Raw genomic sequence first — 25,289 nt, forward strand, 5'->3', positions numbered from 1 at the left:
AAAAAAAAAAAAAAAAAAAAGAATGTGATGTCTTGATTCTCTGAGCATGCGGTCTCTGACACCCTGTTCTGTGTCAGGTACTGTGGTAGATGGTGAGGATGCCAAGACACAGAAATAAGCAATGCTACCCTAGGATGAACATAGCAGTTATAAGATATAAAGTAGCACAGGGAAGAGAATGTTTACTGCTCTTTGGGCTTCTTGGAGGGAATGTCTGAGTTGTATTAGCCACTTCCTAGGTGGACAAGATGGGGAAAGGCATTATAGTGAGAGAAAGGGGCATGTGAAATAGCACATAGATCTGCATACCAGCCAGCCACCAAAAAAAAAAAAATAGCACCTAGATCTGGAACATCCTGGTGTGTTTTGGGGAGGGTAGACAATGTGGTTCTTAGAGCAGGAAAGATAGAAGAGAGTGGGGTGGAGGCTGGAAAGGTCAGCAGAAGCTGGGTCAGGGAGCACCAATGGCCTTAGGATAGTGACGGTGTATGATCAGGGTGGGAACAAACAGCTTCTTGGAGGGTCATCTGGCTCTTATGGGCATAGGATAGAGGGCTCAGCCTGGAAGGAGAAGAGGTGCAGACAGTCACAGCCATTCTCATCTATTCAGTCCATGTTCCCTGAGCCCTTTTTGGCCACAGGGTATGCAGATAAGGTGACAGTGGTATATGGGAGACAGACACCTCAACAAATGTTTTTGGTGCCTATGTTGAGGCAAGCACTGTGCTAGACACTGGGACAGTTACAAAGATGAGAAAGATACTGTCCCTTCCATAGAGAACAGGGAGAGATGGACACACCTTGTGAGCAAATGAGGATGTGAGCTGCTAAAGAAAACGAGCATCCAGGGCACTGTGGAAGCAAAGAGGACAGATAGCTTGACTGTCTGGAAAGACAGGCTTCTCTAAAGAGGTGATGGTTTAGTTAGGTCTTGAAAGTGAGCAGTTCACTGCATGGTCAAGTGGGGAAGAGAGGGCACTGCATTCCAAGCAGAGAGAACAGCACATGCGAAGGCACAAGCGAAGATGGGAACATATTTGGGGAAAAGTAGTTCCCCAAATATGGTTGGAGCCTGGGTTGCCTGGTGGGGAGTGGCCCAAGAAGCTGGTAATAGCCAGATTGAAATGTTCGGGCACTAGCTAAGGGCAGGCAGTAGCAAATTGCAGAGGATTGACACCATAAGGTCTCCACTTTTAAGGAAATTGTTGGTGGGAGGAGGAGAACCTGGAGACTGGAGGCTACTGAGGAGGCAGGCAAAATAGACCAGGAAGAGAGTGGCATTGGCAGTAGGAAGGGAAATGTAGTGCTCCCTTTCCTAACCTGGAGTCCTAGAGTTTTCTTTTGAGTTCTTTCTCTTAATGCGCCAGGCATGTAACTAGAGTTGGCAATCTTTTGTGACAGGCCCTGGGGACCAGATACCTGGTCCCTCATTCCGCTTCCAAAAGCAGGTCCCTGTTGGGACAAGTGACTTGAAGACATAGCCTGGATCTGTGTGTTGATGTGGGGGACAGAAGGACTGGTATGTTATTGTTTTAGTCCGTTTTGTGTTGCTATAACAGAAATACCTGAGACTGGGTAATTTATAAGGAAAAGAGGTTTATTTGGCTTACGATTCTGGGACAGCTGCATCTGGCATGGGCCTCAGGCTGCTTCTACTCATGGCAGAAAGTGGCAGGCAGCTGGCGGGTACGACCAGATCACATGGCGAGAGGAAGCAAGAGAGAGAAAGCAAGAGAGAGAGAGAAGGTGCCAGGGTCTTTTTAAGCAACGAGCTCTCGCGGGAACTAATCGAGTGAGAACTCACTCATTAATCCCCCCTCCCCCAGGGAGAGCATTAATTCATTCATGAGGGATCCACCCCCATGACTCAATCAGTTTCCAACACTGCCACAATTAGAGATCAAATTTCCACATGAGTTTTGGAGGGGACAACACATCCAAACTCCATCAGTTATTCAAAAAAGGGAGGCCTAGGGCTCACTTGGGAGAGTGTCGTGCTTATAACACTAAGGCCATGGGTTCAGATCCTATATAGGGATGGCCGGTTCACTCACTGGCTGAGTGTGGTGCTGACAACACCAAGCCAAGGGTTAAGATCCCCTTACCGGTCATCTTTTAAAAAATAAAATAAAAAAGGGAGGCCTAATGTGTACCAGCCATAAATTCCATGATTCAAAAGGCACGTGCACACTGAATTTCCTCATCTCTAAAAAGGGAGATCATACCCCTTGCTCTGTATAACCCACTGTCCTGTTCATTTGTTCATTTATTCATTCAACAACTATTTACAGAGTACATACCGTGGGCCAGATACTGTTCTAGGTGTGGTGAACAATAGAGAACTGAAGGCTGCCCTCAAAGAGCTTGCGGTGAGGATTAAGAAAATAATGATCGTTAAATTGTTCTGTCAACTATACTTCACCCGGTCTCATTGTTTTTCTATTTCTTATCTCCCAATATGATTACAGTTTCAACTAGGGCTACCTGTAGTACGTCCAGTCAGAAAATCTGGGTTTATGGGGGCTGGCCTAGCTCTGGGTGTTATAACACCAAGGTCAAGGGTCCAGATCCCCACAGGCCAGCCACCAATACAAACTTCGGTTTAGTCTTGACCTTTTCCTTTCTTTATCTCTATAGTCTTGAGTAAGTCATTTCCTCTCTCCAGATGATTCCTTATTCATATTCAGTTCAGGGTCTACGGTTGCCTTTGACTATGAAAGGAAAGGATAAGTTTATCACAGAAAAATTTTCTGGGGGAGAAGACCTCAGTATAAAGAACTAGTATCAGAAACAGCTAAGGGGCCGGCCCGTGGCTCACTCGGGGGAGTGTGGTGCGGATAACACCAAAGCCACGGGTTCGGATCCCATATAGGGATGGCCGGTTAGCTCACTGGGTGAGCGTGGTGCTGACAACACCAAGTCAAGGGTTAAGATCCCCTTACCGGTCATCTTTAAAAAAAAAAAGAAAGAAAGAAACAGCTAAGAAATCCTAGTCATGCTTAAAACTTATCTTTAGTACTGATCCCTCCCAGTCTCCCTCAAGCCACTCCTTTTGGTATTCCATCCCTATTCCCTCACCTTTAGTAGCTGCGGTCTCTTTAAGTGAGCGCGGTGGTGTAACCTAGGCAGTGTGGCCAAGAGCGCGTTTCGTCCCAGGGCTGTTAAGTAGTTTGTCCATTTCGGTGTTCCGTCCTGCATATCCGCCATATTGTCTGCTGAAGCTGCCGCTGAAGCTGCCGCCGCTGCCGCCGCCAAGTCTAAGCGAGCGGAGCCGCGATGGGTGAGTAGGGATACCAGGCAGTTGGGTACTCGGGCTGAGCCAGTCTCGGGGCTTGGGATCTGACGAGAGCCTGTTTCTGGTCTGCGGAAGATATCAGAAGCTCCTCCAGAAAGGTGTGAGAGGAGAAGCCAGGCCGGGTGTGCCCAAGCCAGTTTGGGGCCGGGCTAGGGCCCGCGCGGTGAGCAGTCCTCGAGGGCTGGTTCCAGGGACACCTTGGCACGCCTGGAGCCCCCACGTGGTGGTCTCGGGCTGGAGCCAACGCGGTCCCGGGGCCTAGAAATGGGCCTATCCTCCGCCTTGCGCCGAGACTGGGGCCGGGGGCCGGGCTCCCGGCGGCAGGCCTGGGCGGCGCTGAGGGAAGCTTCTCCCGGCGTGTGTTTGGCCGACGCGTGTCTTGACTAGGCTCAGTGGCTCGCCTGAACTCAGGAAAGTCCTGCCTACGTCGCGGGGTAGAGTCATCTCGTGAGGGGACGCCAGGCGAGCCAGCTTCAGGCTGGTAACCAGGGGCAGCAAGGCTAAGGGCAGCTTGGGGCGCTGAAGGCCAGGCTAACTTCCCGAGCCGAATCAGAAATCTGGTGGTTCTGTTGGGCTCAGAGTGACAGCCCTCACAGTGGTATTAAACCAGGGGCCAAGATCCCTTGGCCATATGTAGGTTGGGGACTTCAGGTTTCTGGGCCGGACCTGGTTAGGAGAAAAGGAGCGACCTGTTGATCTTCCTGAGGGGACCCCGGTTGGCAAGGCCTCTGCTCGGAGAGAATACGATGGCGAAGGCTCTGGACTTACAGACATAACCAGCGTGGTAGTTCCTCTCCTGCAGTAAAACCTATTAAGTTTGCTAAGCGCTTTCTGAGCAGGCATTGTTCTGATTGCTTTACATGTCTTGTTTTACTTAATTTTTGTACAACCTAATGAGGTAGTTACTACCGTTATTCTTATTGTACAGATGAGGAAACTGAGGCTTAGAGAGGTAAAGTAACTTACCCAAGGTCACACCGTTAGTGGCTCACTCCAGAGCCCTACTTTGTAACTGCTGGTTTTCATGGCCTGGCCCTCTAGTGGTTGGGTTGAAAAAAGGGAAAGAAAGCTTTTTAAGCCTAGGCAAAGTTGTTAAAGGTGTTTTTTGCTTGTGGGCCCACGTTGAAATGTTTAGTCCAGAGTGAATTGCATATTCCAGTATCATATGTGTGGAGCTAAATGAGATTCTGGAATTGATTTTGTAAGATCTCTAATCCTGAGGAAACATTCCCTTGAGCTGCAAGGAGATGACTTTAGAATCAGATCTGGTATTTTAACTAGGCCTGCCACTTCCTAGCTCTCATCAGGAGAAATCGCTTAAGTGTCAGACTCAGCAGTACGTATGGAAGGCATCTAGCATAGTCCACAATAAATGTCACTTTCCTTCCTTTCTGAGCCTTCCTTTCCACATTTCTAGAAAAGGGGTAGGGGGCAGTGTTGTCAAGGAGTTTGAATCCTAGTAAGGGCTCTATATATATCAGAACAGATTCTTTTCCACCCTCAATCATGTTAGTTCCTTAAGCACCCTGGTTTCCAGAATCCTCCACTGGAGTGATAAGATTGGTAGGCCTGTCTTAGTAGCTGCCGCTTTAAGTATCATTGAAAAAATTTTAGGAGCTTCTGTGTTATAGGCTTTGTGTTGGTCTTCAATTTCAGAAACACTGATGCCTCAAAGAGGAGGAACTAATGTTTACTTTGTTAAGCTCAGTTAAATAAATTTGGTAGAGATTTACTCAGTTTTTACAGATTGGGAAACTACCTCAGAGAAGATAACGTAGCTGATAAGAAGCAAAGCCAGGACTGAGATTCTTACCCATTTTGCTTTATATAAACCTCTAAAAAGACTTAAGCTCTTAAATAAAGTTAGTCCTTTTCTGGTAGAGTTCAAGATGAAAGTTCTATAGGGAGCAACAAAACCGGACCACGGTCCTGAAGGGGAATTTTTGTCTAGAGTTAAGAAACTTCCTCCTTTCCAGTTGCATCTCAGGTACCTCTCCCCCATTCCACCTTGCATTTCTGAATATCAGCTCTTTCTTTTTTTGGCTCATCAATGTACCACAGGGATGAAATTAATGTAAGGATACATTTAATCCTAACATCTAATCCAAGGTAGATTGAGTAATCTCCATTTACAGTGATAAACTGAGGCTTTGAGAAGATTAGGTAATTAATGTAAGACTGGTAATCTAGGCCATTTGGGTGCTGGGAACACTAACACGGCCTGCCCTCATACCCTCATGATTTTAGAATCTGCCTCTGAATTGTACTCTCCTACAGCTCTGGACTATATCCTATACTATTTCTGCTGTGTCAAACTTCACTACCCTTAACAGACCTTTATAGTGATTTCACTGCCATTAGGAGCCCTGTAGGGGTGATCCGGAGGTTAAAAAAATAAATAAAGCTAAAATAAAGCTCTGGAGGTTGCTTTATTCTGACCCTCCCTAACAGAGACTACCTCATGAGTCTTGGCAGACACTCCTTGTCTTATCACCATCCTATTACTTTGCTAACTAGGAATCTGGCAGCCCCTCCCTACCCCCAGGGACTGGTTCTTGATTAATATAAACTCTAAACCAATCATTATAATTCTGTCTCCCTAGACAGTGATTGATTGAGGCGTGGGCCATATGATGCAGTTCTGGCAAAAAAAAAAAATTAGGTGTGAAGGGAAGCCTGAGGGACTTCTAGAGAAGCCTCCCTTATTTAAAAGAGATTTGCCAGCTTTTATTTTATTATTTGCCAGTTTGTATATTAACCTAGGTTTCCCCAAAGTGCGAGAGCCTCGATAAAAGACAGAGATAGGAAAGCTATAATAATAATAATAATAGCCAACATTTATATAGAACTTGCTATGTGCTAGGCACTCTAAGTACTTTCTGAGATTCTCATGTTTTAGTTGAGGAAATTGAAGCACAGAGAAGTTCAGTAACCTGGGAAAGGTTGTAGCTAGTAAGTGGAGGAGCCACTTAGTCATTATTGTTCTAACCAGAATATGGGCTATTTAGGGCTGTGTTCTGCCTCTAGAAAGAAAAGAACCCTTTTCTGACTCTGAAATTGCCTTTAGCAATGTTGGGATTATGAGGCAGAATTTATAAATAAGAGCAGGCAATTTTGAGAGTGAAGGTAGTCAGCCACTGAGGGTAAGGATAGAGATCTTTTCACAATTTTTGAGCTGCTAAATTAGCCAGCTTTCAAACTGTCCTATTTCTGGGCTTAAATGGGATAATGAAAGCCACTTCTAGTTTGCTTTTGGCTGCAAGTAACAAAACCTTTCTAACTGAACCCTTCTGATCAGGAATTAACTCAGCACATCTCTTTTAATTTTTCTCCTGCTTTGTTCAGTCATACCAGTTTTAACAGCTACTTTCAGAGAAGGCACAGAACCATTGATCACCTGCTGTATCCTTCAAACATCAAACTCACTGTCCCCTTCCTGGCCTGTTTCTCATGCATTTTTGTTAATGGTGGTACCAATGGCCCAGATACTCGGGCAGGAAACCTAATTTATCTTTGGTTTTACTCTTTCTTCCCTTTCAGTATTGGCAGATGTTGAATATCGTATGATCCTGTCACTGAGATCTCTCCTAAATTACTTTGCGTAGGTTTTTCTCATAGCATAGTCCCAAGAAGAATATTAATTCTGTGGTCTTTAACCTTGCTGAATCTCAGTCTCCTCAAAATGAAAATATGAATAATACTACTTTTAAGATTGTTATTAAAGATTCAGTGAAATATTGATGTCAAAAAATACTTTGTAAATTGTAAAGGTGTTACTTAAAAAGCCTTTCAAACTAATCTTTTCTATAGCCTCCCCTACCACTGCCAATTCTGCTGCAGCAATGTTACTAGAACACACACCTGATCTTGTCACTCCACTACTTACTTATCTTGGGAAGCTTCACAGACTCCTAAAATTGTAATCCGTAGGTAATGGCATTCAAGGCTTTCCTAATGACTTTTCTGGTCTTATTCCACTTAAGCATTTATCAGCATATCCTGCATTCCACTCATACTACCTCCTTTGTACTTAAGCATTCCTGGTGGAGAAAGTGGTGAAAGCAAATCCTTTTCCATCCATCTGTTTCGTATGGAAATCTTGCCTGTTGTTGAAAATCTTTTTTTTTTTGGTGGCTGGCCGGTATGAGGACTTGAACCCTTGACCTTGGTGTTATAACACCTTGTTCTAACCAACTGAACTAACAGGCCAGCCCCAAAATTTAAGTGCTACCTCTTTCATGAACCTTTCCCAAATACTTTATGCTTTCCAATTTGTTTTTTGTTGTTGTTGTTTGTTTTTTTCTTTTTTTTGTGACCGCTAAGGGGATCGCAACCCTTGGCTTAGTGTTGCCCGCACCGCGCTCAGCCAGTGAGCGCACGGGCTATCCCTATATAGGATCCAGACCCGTGGTGGGAGCGCCGCTGCGCTCCCAGCGCCGCACTCTCCCGAGTGGGCCACGGGGTCGGCCCTATGCCTTCCAATTTGGAAGTGAGCTCTCCTTCTGAATTCTGTAGCATTTTGTTCTTACCTTTCATATAGCCCTTTTCATATCTTTTCTTGTATTACAGTTATTTCATTCTGTATAATTAGTTCCTTGACCAGTTATTTAATCCCCAGAGCCTCATTTCCTCATCTCTAAAATAGTGATAATAGGATTGTTATGGGGATTAAATGAGGTAATATCTATAAAGCATTTTAGCATTGTGCTTAGCATGTAATTAGTACTCAGTGAGCGATAACTAATACCTGTTAGTCATTTAGTAAACAAAGTATTTACTTTGAAATCTTAGAAATAGTATTATCCATATTTTCATTTTGAGGAGACTGTGTCAGACCCTATACTAAATGTAAAGATGAATCAATTAGTCTTTGTTTTTGAGGGAAAGGCAGAAACATATTATGAATACTTTTCAGAAACATACATCTATGTACCCCACAGATAGATACAATCAACTATATTACAATAAAAAATAAAATAAAAAGGTTTAGATAGACATCAAAAACCAGAAACTCACACATTTAGATGCTGGGCAGGTAACAGTTACTTTATTAATTGTTTTCTTTTCTTTTTTTTGTTTTGCGGCTGGCAGGTACAGGGATCCAACCCATGACCGTGGTGTTATAAGGCTGCACTCTAACCAGCTGAGCTAACTAGCCAGCCCTAATTATTTGATTTGATTTGATTTCATTTTTTTCGTTGTAAATGTTTTTGGGGTACAGCTTGTTTCAGTACATGCATATATTATATAATGATCTAATCAGAATAGTTAGCATATCTTCACCTAAACATTTATCATTTCTTTGTGGCTATACCATTGAATATATATATACCTCTTTTCTGGCTGTCTTCAAGTATGCAATACAATATTATTAACTATTGTCACCCTGAAGTACCAGAACTTATTTTTCCTATCTAACTGTGCCTTTGTAACTTTGTGCCCATCAACCAATATTTCTCTGTCCCTCTCTGCACCTCTGGTAACCACTATTCTACTTCCTATTTCTCTCTTTTTTTTCCCTCTCTCTTTTAAATTTAGTTTTCTTAATTGACCCATGATAATCGCATATATTTATGTAGTACAATATAATATTTGAGTACATTCATACTGTGTGCAATGATCATATCAAGGTACTTAGTATATCCATCACCTCAAGCATTTGTCAGTTCTTTGTGTTAGGAACATTCAACATCATCTCAACTAGCTATTCAAAGACAGACAGTACTTTGTTGTTAACCGTAGTCTCCCTATATTACTATAGAACCCTAGATCCCATTCTTCTTATCTCTCTACTATTTTGTATCCACTGACCACCCTCTTCCCATCCCTTGCTCCCCTTCCCTTTCCCCCTACCAAACTCTAGTAACCACTGTTCTACCCTCTTTCATTATTTTTTCAGCAAATGGTGAGTGCCCATTATGTGCCAGGGACTGTTCTAGGTCCTGGAAGATATAGCAGAGAACAAAACAGACAAAAATCTAGTCTTCTGGTGAAATCCCAGAGTTTACATTCTAGTGGGTAAATTTGAATGACATAAACCAAATGGAGACTGGCAGGAAAACTGGAGAGCCCCATTGTTCCAGCCAGTTGTTGCAATGGAGGAATGTGGGTATAGTGTTGCTGTATTGCACGATTTCCCATTTCTTTCCACAATCCCTCTCTTGAAACTGGAAATCTGGATTTTCTTTTTTTAATTTATATTTATTTTTTTTTGTGGCTTGCTGGTACAAGGATCGAACCCTGGACCTTGGTATTATCAGTACCATGCTCTAAACAACTGAGCTAACTGGCCAGATGGAAATATGGATTTTCATATGATATTAATTGCTTTGTAGAATAATGTTACAAGTTAACTTTTAAAATCTAACAACATTAGTCTAGCCAAAGAGAGGATATTTGGGGCCAAATATAGCTATAGTATTGGCTGTCTTATTTGTCTTATTTGTAAATTTTGCCCGAATTAAAATCTGTATTTTATAAAATATTTCTTAGTCTATATATTTTACAAAATTCTGTATATTTAAACATTTTAAAGGGATGAAGACACATTTTTAAATATCTTGCTGATAACAATAGCTTTATATATTGAGTAGGTATATTTTTAGGCATAATATATATTTGGAGTAGGGTTCACAAAAGATTATAAATCCGTATTTTAAATAGTCTTCTAGATGATTTAAATTTTTGGCTTAGTCCTGATTAGCTGGTCATTGTATTATTTTGTTTTGTTTTTTGTAATGTGGCAGGTGAAATTCTGATTCTTAAGAGCTCTTCCTTCCAGAGGCATCAGCTGTACCATTTTCTTGTTTCTCTTGTGCTTGCATTATTAGCATTATCTTCCATTCAGTTTCTTGATAGGACTCTAAGTCACTTATCTATTTTGTGAGTGTTAAACTAGATTATTTATAAGTCCACTTAACTAGCAACACAGACTACAGTGTGATGCAGTATGTTAAACATGAATGAACTAGTATCATCACCTGCTTGGTATAACTCCCAGTCTTTCTTCAGGGAAAAGCTGGCCATCTGACCAACAGATAAAAGTTGCCAGTATTAATAGATTAATAGATATATTAAACATTAGTAAGGCTTCTCTGTCTATGTCTGTATAAAAATAAATAAATGTTTTTCTTCCCACGCTCCCGTTTATCTTGTGTCCCATACTTTGGAGACCAGTATAAAATGATAAATATTTTGGACAAGGCAATCCAGAGTGCAGTGTATGCATAAGAGAGTCCACCCCAGCCTAGGGTAATCAGGGAAGGTCTTTAAGCTGAGTGAGATCTGACCTATGGATGGGAGTTCTCAGTGGAGGATGAGCAGGAGAATGAGTATTTCAGAAGCAGAAGATTGGTGGGCTAGATGGGTTGGTAGCTTGGGGGAATGATGTTTGGACTTCATCCTGAGGACAGTGAAATGCCATTGAAGAGTTTTAATCTCAGAAGTGACGTGATCTTATTTGTTTATTTATATATATATGTATGTGTGAGTGTATATATACATACATGTATGTAGGTGTAGAGGTTCTTTAAGTAGTGGTGTGTGTGTGTGTGTGTGTGTGTGTGTGTGTGTGTGTGTGTGTGTGTGTGTGTGTGTGTGTGTGTGTGTGCGCGCGCGCGCAGTTCTTTAGTAGTGCAGTAGTCCTGGCAAGAGATGAAGATGGCAGCGACTGAGGTGGTAATAGTAAGGAATAAGAGAGTTATGAATTTGATTTAGCAGGACTTGGTTTTCATTTTATCTGGGGGCTAAAGCTGAGGGAGAAAATCAAGCATGACTCCCAGGCCTCTTGGCTTGAGCAGCAGGATGAATAGTGGTACTATTAACTGAGATGAGTTTAAATTTGCATGTTTTGAGGTGTCTCTGACCTCCAAGGGAACGTGTCCAAAAAGCAATTGAATGTAGAATTCTGGAGCTTGAGACTGAGGTCTGGGAATGGAGATAGAGGTTTGATCATCTATCCACCTATGTATATCTATATATGATAACTGAAACCATGGGAGTCACTGATAGCACCTAGGAAAACTGTGTCATGAGAGATGGACTAAAAAGAAAACCCCAAAGTACACCAGCTTTAATGTACAGGAAGAGGGGAAACAGCAGCCAGAGTTGGAGGACAAAAACAAGGATTGGTGTCTCAAAAACCAAGGGAAAGAGTATTTTAAGAAGAAAAAATGGTTGTCAGGATTGAGTGCTGCCAAGAGGACAAGCAAAAACAGGACTGCATCATGTACTTGATCAGTGGCCTTTACAAAAGCAGTTTAGATAGCATGGAAGCAAATTGGAGTGAGGAAATAAGAAATGAGAGAGGAGAGGCAAACCGTTTTAAAAAGTTTGAGTGTAAGGAGAGAACAGGCAGGTTGATGAAGCTCTTGTAATGTTGAGGCAAGAGATTATGAAGACCTGAATTAGGGCAACGGCAGTAGAAATGGAGAAAAAGAGATAGAGTCCAGAAATGATTAGAAAGTAAAGCCACTCTTAGGGCCGGCCCATGGCTCACTTGGGAGAGAGTGTGGTGCTGATGACACCAAGGCCACAGGTTTGGATCCCTATATAGGGATGGCCGGTTAGCTCACTTGGGAGAGCGTGGTGCTGACAATACCAAGTCAAGGGTTAAGATCCCCTTACCAGTCATCTTTTAAAAAAGAAAAAGAGAGAGAAAGTAAAGCCACTCTTAATGATTAGATGTGGGGTGAGGATAAGGGAAACAGAGTTATCAAGAGTGACTCCCAAGTTTCTGGCTTGAAAAGCTGACAAGATATTGTTATATCAGTGTTTCTCAGCCTTTTTTTTTTAATCCGCCTCTTAAGGAGACGTTTTTGTTTTTTAACAAAGATGACTGGTAAGGGGATCTTAACCCTTGACTTGGTGTCGTCAGCACCACGCTCTCCCAAGTGAGCCACAGGCCGGCCCCCTAAGGAGACTTTTTTGGATCGCAAACCTTGGCTTGGTGTCGTCCGCACCGCGCTCAGCCAGCGAGCGCACCGGCCATTCCTATATAGGATCCGAATCCGCGGTGGGAGCGCCACTGCGCTCCCAAGCGCTGCACTCTCCCGAGTGCGCCATGGGGCCGGCCCTAAGGAGACTTTTTATTTTTATTTTTTTTTATTAGCTCACTTTTTTTTTTTTTTTTTAAATTTTATTTTGTCGATATACATTGTGGCTGATTATTGCTCCCCATCACCAAAACCTCCCTCCCTTCTCCCTCCCCCCTCCCCCCCAACAATGTCCTTTCTGTTTGCTTGTCTGATCAACTTCAAGTAATTGTGGTTGTTATATCTTCTTCCCCCACCCCCCCCACCCCCGGTTTTGTTTTTTTTGTGTGTGTGTGTGTGTGCGTGTGTGTGCGTGTGTGTGCGTGTGTGCGCGCGCCGCGCATGAGACTCCTAAGGAGACTTTTTAGACCAATGTACCTGTCCTATGAATGTTCATGCACAGATATACTCTATATCTTTTTATGTACTATGTCTGTGCTTTATACATGAAAAGGATAAGTATAAAGCTTATTTTTTATTCACTACAGGGTTAAGAATGACTAAATTTCTAGGTTAAAAGTTAAACCAGGACCGAGCCCATGGCGCACTCGGGAGAGTGCGGCGCTGGGAGCGCGGCGACGCTCCCGCCGCGGGTTCGGATCCTATATAGGAATGGCCGGTGCACTTACTGGCTGAGTGCCGGTCACAACAAAGACAAAAAAAAAAAATTAAACCAAAAGTATTTGTGTTTAACTAAATGTTTACAGCTGTATTTGCTATGTAACTTTTAGTATAGTTTATTTACTTATATAAATTGTAATGCATCAAGTTATAATTCAATTTGGCAATTTATGTAAAAACATAAGCAATGTAATAAAAATTTTTAAAAATTATTTAAAATTGTTATTTGTCCAGCAAAAGTAAAACAGTTGAAAAAATCAGTTTCTTTTTTTGTTTGTTTGTTTGTTTTTTTGGTTTTTTTTTGTCGTTTTTTCGTGACCGGCACTCAGCCAGTGAGTGCACCGGTCAGTCCTATATAGGATCCGAACCCGCGGCGGGAGTGTCGCCGCGCCTCAGCGCAGCACTCTACCAAGTGCGCCACGGGCTCGGCCCGAAAAAATCAGTTTCTTAAAATCATTTTTTAGTGAACTTTTTAACTTTTCCTTGATGGTTACCAAAGCCCAAGACACACACACAAAAGCACTGACTGTGAAATATAACATTCAAAGGCAGCCAACAGGAATGTGCAGGCCGCCTTTTCCCATATGACTTCAAGATCTGGCAATCAATCAAGAAAAGAAAGTCCCTCAGTCATGACCATCTATTCACCATAATTTTGTAGCATAGATCTTGCATACTTTTGTCTACTTCTCATGAAGTCACTCAGTGCCGTTCTTGTAATACTAAGATTTTGTCAGATAAGGTTGAGCTTTGGAGGACCACATACCATTGTAATATCAAAGACCCATGCCCCCAGAACCAATTTTAATTTTACCCTTTTATTTGAGATATTGCCCTCATTGAGAATGCATGCCTTATAAGAAAATATTCATGCCAGATGTTTCAGGATTCTAATTTTTTGAATTTTAGAAAGGCATTACAGTGCATACAACTTGGATAACACCTCCAGCAGGTTCTGGGATATAACCCTGTAGAGCTAAATACTATTAATATTTCTGTAGCGAAAGTAATACACATTTGAATATTAGTTGAGTGGGATAAAAAAGGACTATAAATAGTTTCACATCAGTTTAGCTAAGATTTTTGCTTCTAATGTGTTTTGAGGCCATATTTACTAAAAACGTTCCTATTTTTATAGCTCTTTCTATTTTAAAATTCCATGTAAGGGAGTGCAGATTATGAATTTAGAGAAATATATAAGGAGCAGGTTTAAGGAGCAGTGTTTGTGGTGTTTGCGTGACCTCAAGTATTAGGTATGTACTGCATAAGTCATCAGCATTTAAATTTCCAGGGGGCTATAATTGTCTAATGAGACATAATTGGAATTGTTCACCTTGGAGTGAAGTAAATGATAGGGAATAAGCCCTTTTTTAAATGCTTGGATCATTAGTTCTTCCAGTCTAGTTTTTAAGAGAATAGAGATGGAGTAGAAGGATGAAGATTAAGAAAAAGGTTCTAGAGTGTTACAAGGAAGGAAAAGGAAAGGCAATCCATTTAATAGAAACCACGAAAATATATTTCTTCTCTTTGACCCTAACTTGCTGAAAATTGCCCTTATGAGGAATTGAGGCCTTTCACTGTAGTAGCTGAAAAGAAAAAGGAAATACTGCTGATTCGACATTAGGCCCTAGACACTCTCACATTACCTCATTAAGCCTACAGGGCCCTGTAAAGTTTGTTATCCGTATTTTAGTGAGGTAGAAGTGAGACTCAAAGATAGTGGGTAATTTGCCCATGTTTATGCAGTTTGGTTTGGAACCTAGCTCACCTGACTCCCAAATCAGTGCTCTTGCCACTGCATCATGTTAGAAGAAGTTGATAAGTTTGAGGAGCATTGCTGGATGTCTGTTCACGGTGTGTCTTCCTAGGTGGGGAGGATTCCCTTTGCATGGCCTCTAAGTCTGGCTCTTCTCCTCCATATTGCCCTGGACCTTTCCACATGGGGCCTTAGAAGATTGCCTCCCAAATCTAGCTCCCTCTTTTTCAATTAATATATACAGGCTAGAGAAATCCCTGTTTTTAATTTGTCAGAAGGCTCTTTGTCATATTATTAAGAGTTAAAATGAAGAGCTAATCAGAAGGGTTTCTGTAGTTCAGCCCACAGACAATGCAGAAACTTCCTTGTCTGAAGACTGGGGTTGGGAGTGGGGGATGCTGCAAGATATAAGCCAGGTAGCCGGCAGTTTCATGGTTCTGTCTCAGGCATTTTGCTGTGTGGACCTTAGTTTTAATGCTTCTCTAACCAACCTGATCTTGTTCCCCAAACTGACCCTGGGCTTTTTTTTTTTTTTTTTTCTGACTGGTAAGGGGATCACAACCCTCGGCACGGTGTGGTCCGCACCACGCTCAGCCAGCGAGTGCACCGGCCATCGCCATTTAGGATCCGAACCCACAGCCTCGGCGCTACCAGTGCCACACTCTCCTGAGTGAGCCACAGGGCCGGCCCTGGGCTTTCTGATCTGTTCTTTGTTCTTGGTGTACTACTCACCCTCCCCACCCCATCACCTTCAGACTATCTCAACCATCTAGCTTCAAAGACCACTTCAGTAAAAATAGTTCTCACTCCCACCCTCTGAACTTATTGCACGCTTATATTCATTATCTTTTATATTTTTAATGCTATGAATCTAAACTAAGTTGTAAAGCTTCTTGAAGGCAGAAACATTTACACACTGCCTGGCACACTATTTGAATCAGTGTGGAGATAACCATCTGGAGAGATATATACACACACACATACATGTATGCAAGTGCTTAGGAGATATTCAATGAATATTTTTGGGTTGGTTTAAATGAAAGTTGAGCTCATTAGGAAGATGAGTCAATTTGGAGATAACCATTTGGAGATATATACAATTGTATACACATACATATACATTTATGCATGTATATATATACACACATAAGCATATGAAGGTGCTTAGGAGATATTCAGTGAATATTTTCTGGATCAACTCAAATGGAAGTTGAGCTCTTTGGTTTCCCTACTTTAAATGTTTTTTTTGTGTGTGTGTGTGTGACCGGTACTCAGCCAGTGAGTGCACTGGCCACTCCTACATAGGATCCGAACCCGGGGCGGGAGCGTCGCTGTACTCCCAGCGCCGCACTCTCCCGAGTGCGCCGCGGGCTCGGCCCTGGTTTCCCTACTTTAAATAATTCATTTTAGTCCCTTGTAGCACCTGGTAGTAGTAGCAGTGGGGTGTCCCTAGGAAGGTAAGAGCTACTAGATTCTGCACATTCCACAAGAGATGGTTGGAAAATTCCTTTTGGAGAAATTGTTTGGACTGTGGCTATCCTAGTCCTCTCCTGTGTCTCTCCCCAACCCCTTACCCCTCTTCCATAGGTCTCAGCATTTCAAGGCCAAAAGACTAGTAAACTCTAGGAGAGACTTATGGTTAGAGAATTGAAGAACTAGGACTATGATCTAACTTTAATTTAGTACCTTAGTGCTCCATATTTCACTTAAACTCAGCTTTGAATATAGTCATGTGTGCAGAAGATAGTTTTCCAGAGGTGGCCTTCAGTTAAACCATGCAGTTTATAAATTTAGGTTTGTTTCCTAGACTGATTGTTTTTCAGCCCAGTCCTGTGAGGATACTGCCAGAATATGAGCAGCCTTAATTATGGCCCCATTTTGAACTGACCCAATTGTCCAGTAGAAGAGGAATCTCTCCCATTGTGTTGGTGACTAGCAGTTTTGACAGGCTTGCAGATAACACCCTGAGAGCCTCATGCTGTTGGACCTGTTTCATTCTGTTTTCTTGTTTGCAGTATTTCCTGGTTATGAAACTCTGAGAGAAATTTAGGAAGTTTGAAAAGCCATTTCCAAATTTAATCCTACCTTAGCAGTGTAGCATTTTACTATTTATAAAGTACTTTCATGTATGTTTTCATTTGGTCTTCACTGTAACTCTGAAGTAGGCAGGGAAAAGGTAAGAAAATTAAGATACAGGTAAGTGATCCCAAGTTGCACAATTCTTAAGTAGAAATACCAAGAATCAGGTCATCTGTCTTTGTAGATCTTTTCACCAGTATAACACTGCTTTCAGTGTTCCTGTTGATAGTCCATCCAGCACAGCTGCCTTCTCTTAATGCTAGATACTTTTTTCTGTATTACAAACCCTTCAAGGTATTCTCTCCATTCACATGTTAAACTTTTAAAAAGATTTTCAAATCCTGCAACAGACCTAAATGGCATTAATGTCAGCTCATCCTATTTTCCTCAACTTTCCATCATTAATGCTGCTGCCACAATCACCATCTCCCCAACACACACACTCTTCAAAATCAAGAACTGGGAAGATTAACTTAAATGGTTGTTTTGTTTTTCCTTTGAAGTGACACAGAGCCTTCAAGTGACTGCCTAACTACCTGCCAGCCCCTAAATTTTCTACTTCTGTGCATATTAGTGTTTGTTTCATACAATATTAGTATTCCCTATTCGTGGAAAGAACTTGATCACACCTCATTTGAGAGATTGAATCAGTAGTGTAGTTGAATCTAAGAGCAGCAATGACACTCCTAGGAGCAAACTCCTTCCAGGAGGCAATGGGAGTCATCCCCTTGTGGTTGGTATTCTATTAAGTTAGTATATGTAATGTTGAGAACATTAGCTTTCATCAGAAAAACCTGGATTAGGGGGCCGGCCTGTGGCTCGCTTGGGAGAGTGCGGTGCTGATAACACCAAGGCCACAGGTTTAGATCCTATATAGGGATGGCCGGTTCACTCACTGGGTGAGCGTGGTGCTGACAACATCAAGTCAAGGGTTAAGATCCCCTTACCGGTCATCTTTTAAAAAAAAAAAAAGAGAGAGAGAAACCTGGATTAGGCTCTCCCAGTTATTAGTGGGGTCTTTTTGCAAGTTATGCCTCAGTTTCCACACCTCTAAAATGGGAGTTTCTATATAAGCTTAGGCCAAGCACATCATTATCAATCACATATAAATTTCCCTGGGAATGCCCCTCCTGTAGAGATTAGAGGTTGACTTTGAGATATTTAAAAGATCTTTCAAATATGATGTCCTCGGGCCGGCCTCGTGGCACACTCGGGAGAGTGCAGCGCTTGGGAGCGTCAGCGGCGCTCCCGCCACGGGTTCGGATCCTATATAGGAATGGCCGGTGCGCTCACTGGCTGAGCGCGGTGCAGGCAAAACCACGCCAAGGGTTGAGATCCCCTTACCGGTCACAAAAAGACAAAAAAAAAAAAAAAAAAAAAAAAAATGATGTCCTCATTTTTAGACTGGATTTAGTATGTAAAACCTTATAACTATGACCAAAGACTTTGGAATGCATTCTGTACTGAACTTGAGAAGACCGCTTCATATTTAGTACTGAGGACACAGATGTATAACTTTCTTGATCTGCCTTGGTGCCTGATAGAGGTTCCTTCCTAGCAGGACATAGAACATAAGTAACTTGACATGGGAAAGGAACTTGTATACTGCAAGTTAATTTGGTATAATAGGTTGGTTTAATCACAAAAATCATTAACACTGAAGGCATCTCAAAGATAAGTTTATTAAGAAAGGACTTTTGTGGATCACTGATGTATTTTATCTTAATGTGCTAATTGCTGTATATAATGCCTAAAAGGAATAGGTCTCAATATTCAAAAGAATGAAGTTGGACCCGTCTCACACCATACACAAAAACTAACTCACTGGATCAAAGACCCAAATGTAAGAGCTAAACATAAAAATTCTTATAAGAAAACATTGGTGTGGGCCGAGCCCGTGGCGCACGCGGGAGAGTGCTGCGCTGGGTGCGCGGCGACGCTCCTGCCGCGGGTTCGGATCCTTTATAGGAATGGCCAGTGCACTCACTGGCTGAGTGCCGGTTACGAAAACGACAAAAAAAAAAAAAAGAAAGAAAGAAAAGAAAACATAGGTGTAAATCTTTATGACCTTGGATTAGGCAATGGTTTGTTAGATATGACACAAAAAACACAAGCAACCAAAATATATTTCATGTTTCAAAAGACATCATCAAGAAAGTGAAAGGACAACCTGCTGAATAAAGAAAATTACTTGCAAATTACATATTTAATAAGCAATTTGTATGTAGAATATATAAAGAACTCTTAACAACTCATTAGTAGAAAGATAACCCAGTTACAAAATGGGCAAAGGATATGAATAGACATTTCTCTAAAGAAGAAATGGCCAACAAGTACATGAAAAGATGCTTAACATTATTAGTCATCAAGGAAATGGCAAATCAAAACCATAATGAGATACCACTTCACACCCAATCTATTGTTGTTGTTATTATTTTCTTTAAAAGATGACCAGTAAGGGGATCTTAACCCTTGACTTGGTGTTGTCAGCACCACACTCTCCCAAGTGAGCTAACCAGCCATCCCTATATAGGGATCCGAACCTGTGGCCTTGGTGTCACAGCACCACACTCTCCCAAGTGAGCCATGGGCCGCCCCACACCCAATCTATTGTAAAGGCTGATAATAACAAGTGTTGGTGAATATGTGGAAAAATTGGAGTCTTCACACTGCTTCTGGGATTGTAAAGTGGTGCAGCCAATTTGGAAAACACTTAGGCAGTTCCTCAGAAGTTAAATAGTTACTATATGACCCAGCACTTTCATTCCCAGGTATATACCCAAGAGAAATTAAAACATGTGTCCACATAAAAACTTGTACACAAATATTCATAGCAGCATTCATCCTTATAACCCAAAAGTAGGAAATACCCAAATGTCTGTCAACTGATGAATGGATAAATAAAATGTACTGTATATCCATATAAAAAAATACTATTGGGCAATAAGAAGAATGAAGTATTGATACATTCACGAACTTCTGCATGGATGAAATTTGAAATCATCATGCTAAGTGAAAGAAGCCAGTCAGAAAAAGCCACATATTGTATAATTCCATTTAGATGAGATGTCCATTACAGGCAAATCTATAGAGACAAAGAGTAGATTAGTGATTGCTGAGGGTTTGGGGGGCAGTGGGGAGGAGATTGGGCATGATAGCTAAAAAAGATGGGGTTTTCTTGTTTTGTTTTTAGGGTGAAAGATGTTCTAAAATCAATTGTGATGATGGTTGCAAAAATCTGAATATACTAAAAATCATGGACTCATACACTTTAAATGGGTTAATTTTGTGGTATGTTAATTGTATCTCAATAAAACTGTTACCAAAAAAAAGAAAGAAAGAAAAGAATAGGGCTTCCTCTTTGCCCACAGGACACTTAAAGTCTGCTCAAAGAGACAGAATCACTTAAAAATGCTAACATGCTCTTTTATTTGTATTAATAAAGCTAATCAGAGGCTGCAAACTGGTAGGCTATAGGCCACATTTGGCTTGCAGCAGATTTGTTTTACAGGGATTAATACAATATTTTTCAAAAACTGAACAATTGACTATATAAAGTCAATTGACTGTAAATGAAATCTACATTTCTACTTTTCTCTTGAAAATCTAGCAAGTCTAACAAATGGGAGAGAAAGGTGAATGAAAATACTTAAGGATTGCTTCAGGGTCCCAAACTAGGACAAGTGTAAACTACTTAAGTAGGTCTTATTCACAGTGGTAGAAACCTTCTAATAATTGGAGCTGTGTGAAATGAAATGGGCTCCTTTTGGAATAATATGTTTCTTATCACTGGTTGTATTCAGGATAGGTATAGGTCAGGGAAAGAGATGAGTGCTTCAGAGTATCAGAGAGGAGACCAGACTAATAACCTAAGTCTGTTCTGATTCAGCCTATGTATTCTGTTTGATAAAGTGCCAAATTATGTGGAAGAAGCAGAATAAGATTCTCTAGACTTTTATTCCTCCCCACTTCTTTCCATTTGGAGTGATGATATAGCATGAAAGACATCATACTCTATTACTTCAAGCCTCTCTGGTTCTGGAATCAAAGCCTAAAAGGTAGACCCTAAAGCTATAGGTATTTATTTATTCTTGAAGCCAAGTTTCAGAAACTTTGCTTTCCGAATACACTTGAGTGTTCTCTTCATGGATAATGAAAATTATGTAATTGCTCATATTGCTTTATTTTGACTGCTAGGTAGCTGATATGCCAAAATGCCACTCAGTTTTAATAATTCAGTGATTCGTTGGGTTCTGCTTATTGCATTTACCTTTTCCCATTTTCTGTACAAATTTGTATACCGTAATTCCCCTCCTTACCCATGGTTTCACTTTCTGCGATTTCAGTTACCCATAGTCAACTGAGGTCCATAAGTATTAAATGGAAAATTTCAGAAATAACTCATAAGTTTTAAATTGTATGCCATTCTGAGTCACGTGATGAAATCTTGCAGTGTCCTACCATTCTGCCTGGGACATGAATCATCTCTTTGTCTAGTGCATCCACGCTGTATATGGTACATGCACATTAGTCGCTTAGTAGCCATCTTGGTTATCACAGATAGACTGTCCTGGTATCCCACAGTGCTTGGGTTCAAATAACTCTATTTTACTTAATAATGGCCCCAAAGTGGCAAGAGTAGTGATGCTTGCATATTGTTGTGATTTTTCTGTTTTACTCTTAGTTATTGTTAATCTTTTACTGTGTTTAATTTATAAATTAAACTTCATCATGGGTGTGTATGTATAGGAAAAAACATAGTATATATAGGATTCGATACTATCTGTAGTTTCTCACTAGGGGTCGTAGAACGTATACCCCCAGCAGATGAGGAGGAACTCCTATATTCCTAGTCCAGATTCTTGTTTGTAAATTTTTATTTTGTTGAACTTCTCGTAAACGACTTCAGATCCTTTGGAAAACTGACATGTAAAATGCTGGATGGAACATTTGAGAGCATGCTGTGTGCTGTGCACTGTGCTGTACACTCAAAGATAAATACAAGAGTTCTTGCTCTCAAAGATTTAGTGCTCTAGAACTGAGAGATGATGAGGGTGTGAACTAAAACAGTGTTATTGGAGGCAGACAGTAGGAACCAATTTGGGGTAACAAGTAAAAATCAATTTACCAACCTGTTGTCTTCAGGGAGGAGAAAGTGTTCATGGCTGACTTCAAGACCAGGTGAATGGTGGTGACATCAACTCTGAAAGAGGGAAGATAGAAGAAACTGGTTTAGAGAGAAAGTGAAGTAGAGAGAGCCAGTGTCAAGAGGTTCTGACAATAGGGATTTGGAAATTGGTGTAAAAGTAGAGGTTGATTGACAGCCACCAAAAGAAAAAAAGAAAAGAAAAAAGTAGAGGTTGAGCAACCCTAAGAGAGATCATGAGCAGGGAGTTGGGGGGAGGGGGGGCTCCTGCTTGAGAAAATGACCACAGATAGAATTTTGATACGCATTGACATTGAGAGGTTGGTTTTGGAAGAGGACCACAGTAAGCAACCTGAGAAGGAATGGTTGGAAAGGTAAGAGAAGAACTGGTAGCATGGTGCTGTCAGAATCATGAGTAGAGTTTCAAGAAGGCAAAGGTGATCATCAGTGAGAAATCAGAAAGTCAAATAGAATGAGTACTGACAGGGTCACTGGATTTAGCAGTCTAAACTCTCTTTTCCTGAGGCTCTCTGTCCTGCAGTTTTTATAATGGAGTGTTTTTATTCAGTTTTCATATCAATTCTGGAGGAAACCTGTGGTTTCTGAGTTTCTGGTAAGAATCCCTTCTATAATTTGCCTTTGGGAAGTCTGCTCCACTCCAGTCACAAGAAAGGTTTCTTTGCTGTACATATTTTTCTGCCAACATTTATTAAGCAACTGTTATAGCTAGGCCTGTGTCTGGGGCAATCTAGGTGCTCAATAAGTATTTAATAAGTAGTTGAATAGTGATTCATTCATCAAATATTTGTGTATCTATGATATTATAGATGCTGTGGATACAACAAAGGTCTCTGCCCTTGTAGAATTTAACTTTCTATGAAGAGTAGAGGCAGATTGTAATTAGTGTAATGAAGGAACTAAAACAGATGTTTTGACAAAAATGGGGTAACTTTGGGTAAGGATAGCAGGGGAAGGACGTAGCAATTCAGAGAGCTAGGGAAGAGCATTCTAAGCAGAAAGAACAGGAAGTGCAAAGACTGCAGCAGGAAACAGCTTGCTGAATTCCAAACACTGAGAGGGTCATTGCAATAGGAACTTATGATGGATGAGGTTTAAGAGTTGCATGAGGACTGGCCAGTTAGCTTACTCGGTTAGAGCATGGTGCTGGGAGTACCAAGGTCAAGGGTTTGAATCCCTTTAATGGCCAGCCACCAAAAAAAAAAAAAAAAAAAAAGTTGCATGAGACAAGATGAGCTTGAAGGTGTAGGCCTTGTATTGTGGAGAGGATTTTATTCTAAACGAGGGAATGCTGTGCTCCAGTTTTATTGTGTGGCTATCGATTTGAGGGAATGCCGGGGGAAGAAGTAGGTTGTTGTAGTAGCCAAGCAAAGAGATGGTGGTGACTTGGATAGGGTAGGAATTGAGAGAGATGTAAATACATTTGAGGAATATATTGCAAATAAAAACTGTGACAGGATTTGGCAATAGATTAAGTGAAAGAGGCAGGAGAAAGGAAGGAATCAGGGATGGCTTTTACCTAAGTTTTGACTTGGGTAACTGGTAAATGTTATTGCTGTTGCTGAGGGTGGGGAGGAGGAAGTTAGAAATTTAGTTTTGTATAACTAACTGGAGATTTCAAGTAGGTAGTTGAATATGAATTTGGAACTGAAAGAAGAGGACAGGGCTGCGGACATAAATTTGGGAGTCATGGGAATGGATCAGATCACCGAGGGAGAGAATGAAGATAGGAAGCAGTATATAGATATAGGGAGGAGGAGCCATCAAGAGAGACTGAGAAGTATGGGTGAGGTTGGGAGTGGTGTCAAGAAAGCCAGAAAGGATTAGTAACTGCTATTTAAGGGTAAAGAACAAGACAAACTTCTGTCCATTAGAAATATTTCCATGTGATAATATGGAAATAATTTGTGCCTTGATAAACACAGTTTCACTGGAGTGGAAAGAATGGAAGTCAGATTTGGTTAGAAAAATGAACAGAGCACACAGTTTCAACAATATTGGTAATGTCTGTTTTTTTAAAGTGGTCATTTTGTTGTGCTTTATATTTTACACAAAAGATAATATTCAAGAAACATGTCACAATAATATTAAGGTGAATGGAGGCAGGATTTGTAGATAACTTTCAAGAAGAGAAATCTGGTTATCACCTTATCAAATCTGGTATCACGAACAGCAGGCAACCTGCCGTTAAATGCCTCCTGATGTGATGTAGTATGAAGCTCACAGCATCACCTGTATGTATTCTTGCCAAAAAAGATTCTTAACCTGAATCTATTCTAACTTCTAGACCTAACTGCCATTTTACAGGAAATAAAAAGGATAGGGGTATAAGTTTAATGACCAAAACCAGAATATGGTCATTCTGTAACTGACCTAGTGTCTTCAGAAAGGTAATATCACAGGTAAATAAAAGAGTTGGGGGAGAGAGGTGTGGGGTTTTGTAGATTAAAATGAGCAAATGTTGGAGTAATGATATTGTAGTTTTTTTAAAGTCTATTATTTGGAGATACGTATGGAAATAAATGTGGATGAAATATGTCAGGAATTTGCTTCAAAATAATATAGGGTCTGGGAGAGGTGGAAGCATAGATGAATGGCAGCAAGTTGATTTTTGAATCTGGGTGATTAGTGTACTGGATTCATTTTACTTACTATTCTGTTTACTTTTGTGTATATTTGAAATTTTCAATTATAAAATGTTAAAATAAAAGGCCAAATACAATATGTGAACTTCAGCTGGATTTGGGGGAAAGATTTTTAAAAAAGCTGTAAAAGATATTGTGAGATAATTAAGGAAATTTGACAATTAGATATTAGCTATTTTGTTAATTTTCTTAGGTTTGAGAATGGTATTGTGGTTACATAAGAAGGTCTTTATTATGGGGTATATATTAAAGTAATTGGGTGAAGTGCCAAGTCATGACATGTTCATTTAAGAAAAACTATATATATATGTAATTGTATACACATCTGATAGAATAAAACAATTATGGTATTGTTAAAAATTGTTGAATCTTGGGCCGGCCCTGTGGCTCACTTGGGAGAGTGCAGCGCTGCACTGCGCTCCCGCCGCGGTTCGGATCCTATATAGGGATGGCCGGTGCGCTCACTGGCTGAGTGCGGTGCGGGCGACACCAAGCCAAGGGTTGCGATCCCCTTACCGGTCACATAAAAAAAAAAAAAAATTGTTGAATCTTAGTGGAGAATTCTTAGATGTTTGTTGTACTGTATCAAACTTTTAGTGTTTACATAGTTCATAATAAAAAGGAAACAAAAAATAATTTGCTATTTATGAGAACTGAGAAATGGGGCAGTAGCTACGGGTTAATGAATGAAAAGATG

At 40.9% G+C, this 25,289-nt stretch overlaps 1 protein-coding gene across 1 annotated transcript in view; it reads left to right on the plus strand.

Moving 5' to 3' along the window:
• The first annotated feature begins 3,200 nt into the window (after positions 1 to 3,200).
• Positions 3,201 to 25,289, plus strand: part of KPNA6 (karyopherin subunit alpha 6) — a 56,074-nt gene continuing 33,985 nt past the window's right edge. The window contains exon 1 of the mRNA XM_063104402.1: positions 3,201 to 3,280. Within this exon, the coding sequence (XP_062960472.1) occupies positions 3,277 to 3,280 (4 nt within the window). The 5' untranslated portion in view covers positions 3,201 to 3,276. The remainder of the gene's footprint in view (positions 3,281 to 25,289) is intronic.

This window comes from Cynocephalus volans, chromosome 8 (assembly GCF_027409185.1).
Source record: "Cynocephalus volans isolate mCynVol1 chromosome 8, mCynVol1.pri, whole genome shotgun sequence".
NCBI classification, from domain to species: domain Eukaryota; kingdom Metazoa; phylum Chordata; class Mammalia; order Dermoptera; family Cynocephalidae; genus Cynocephalus; species Cynocephalus volans.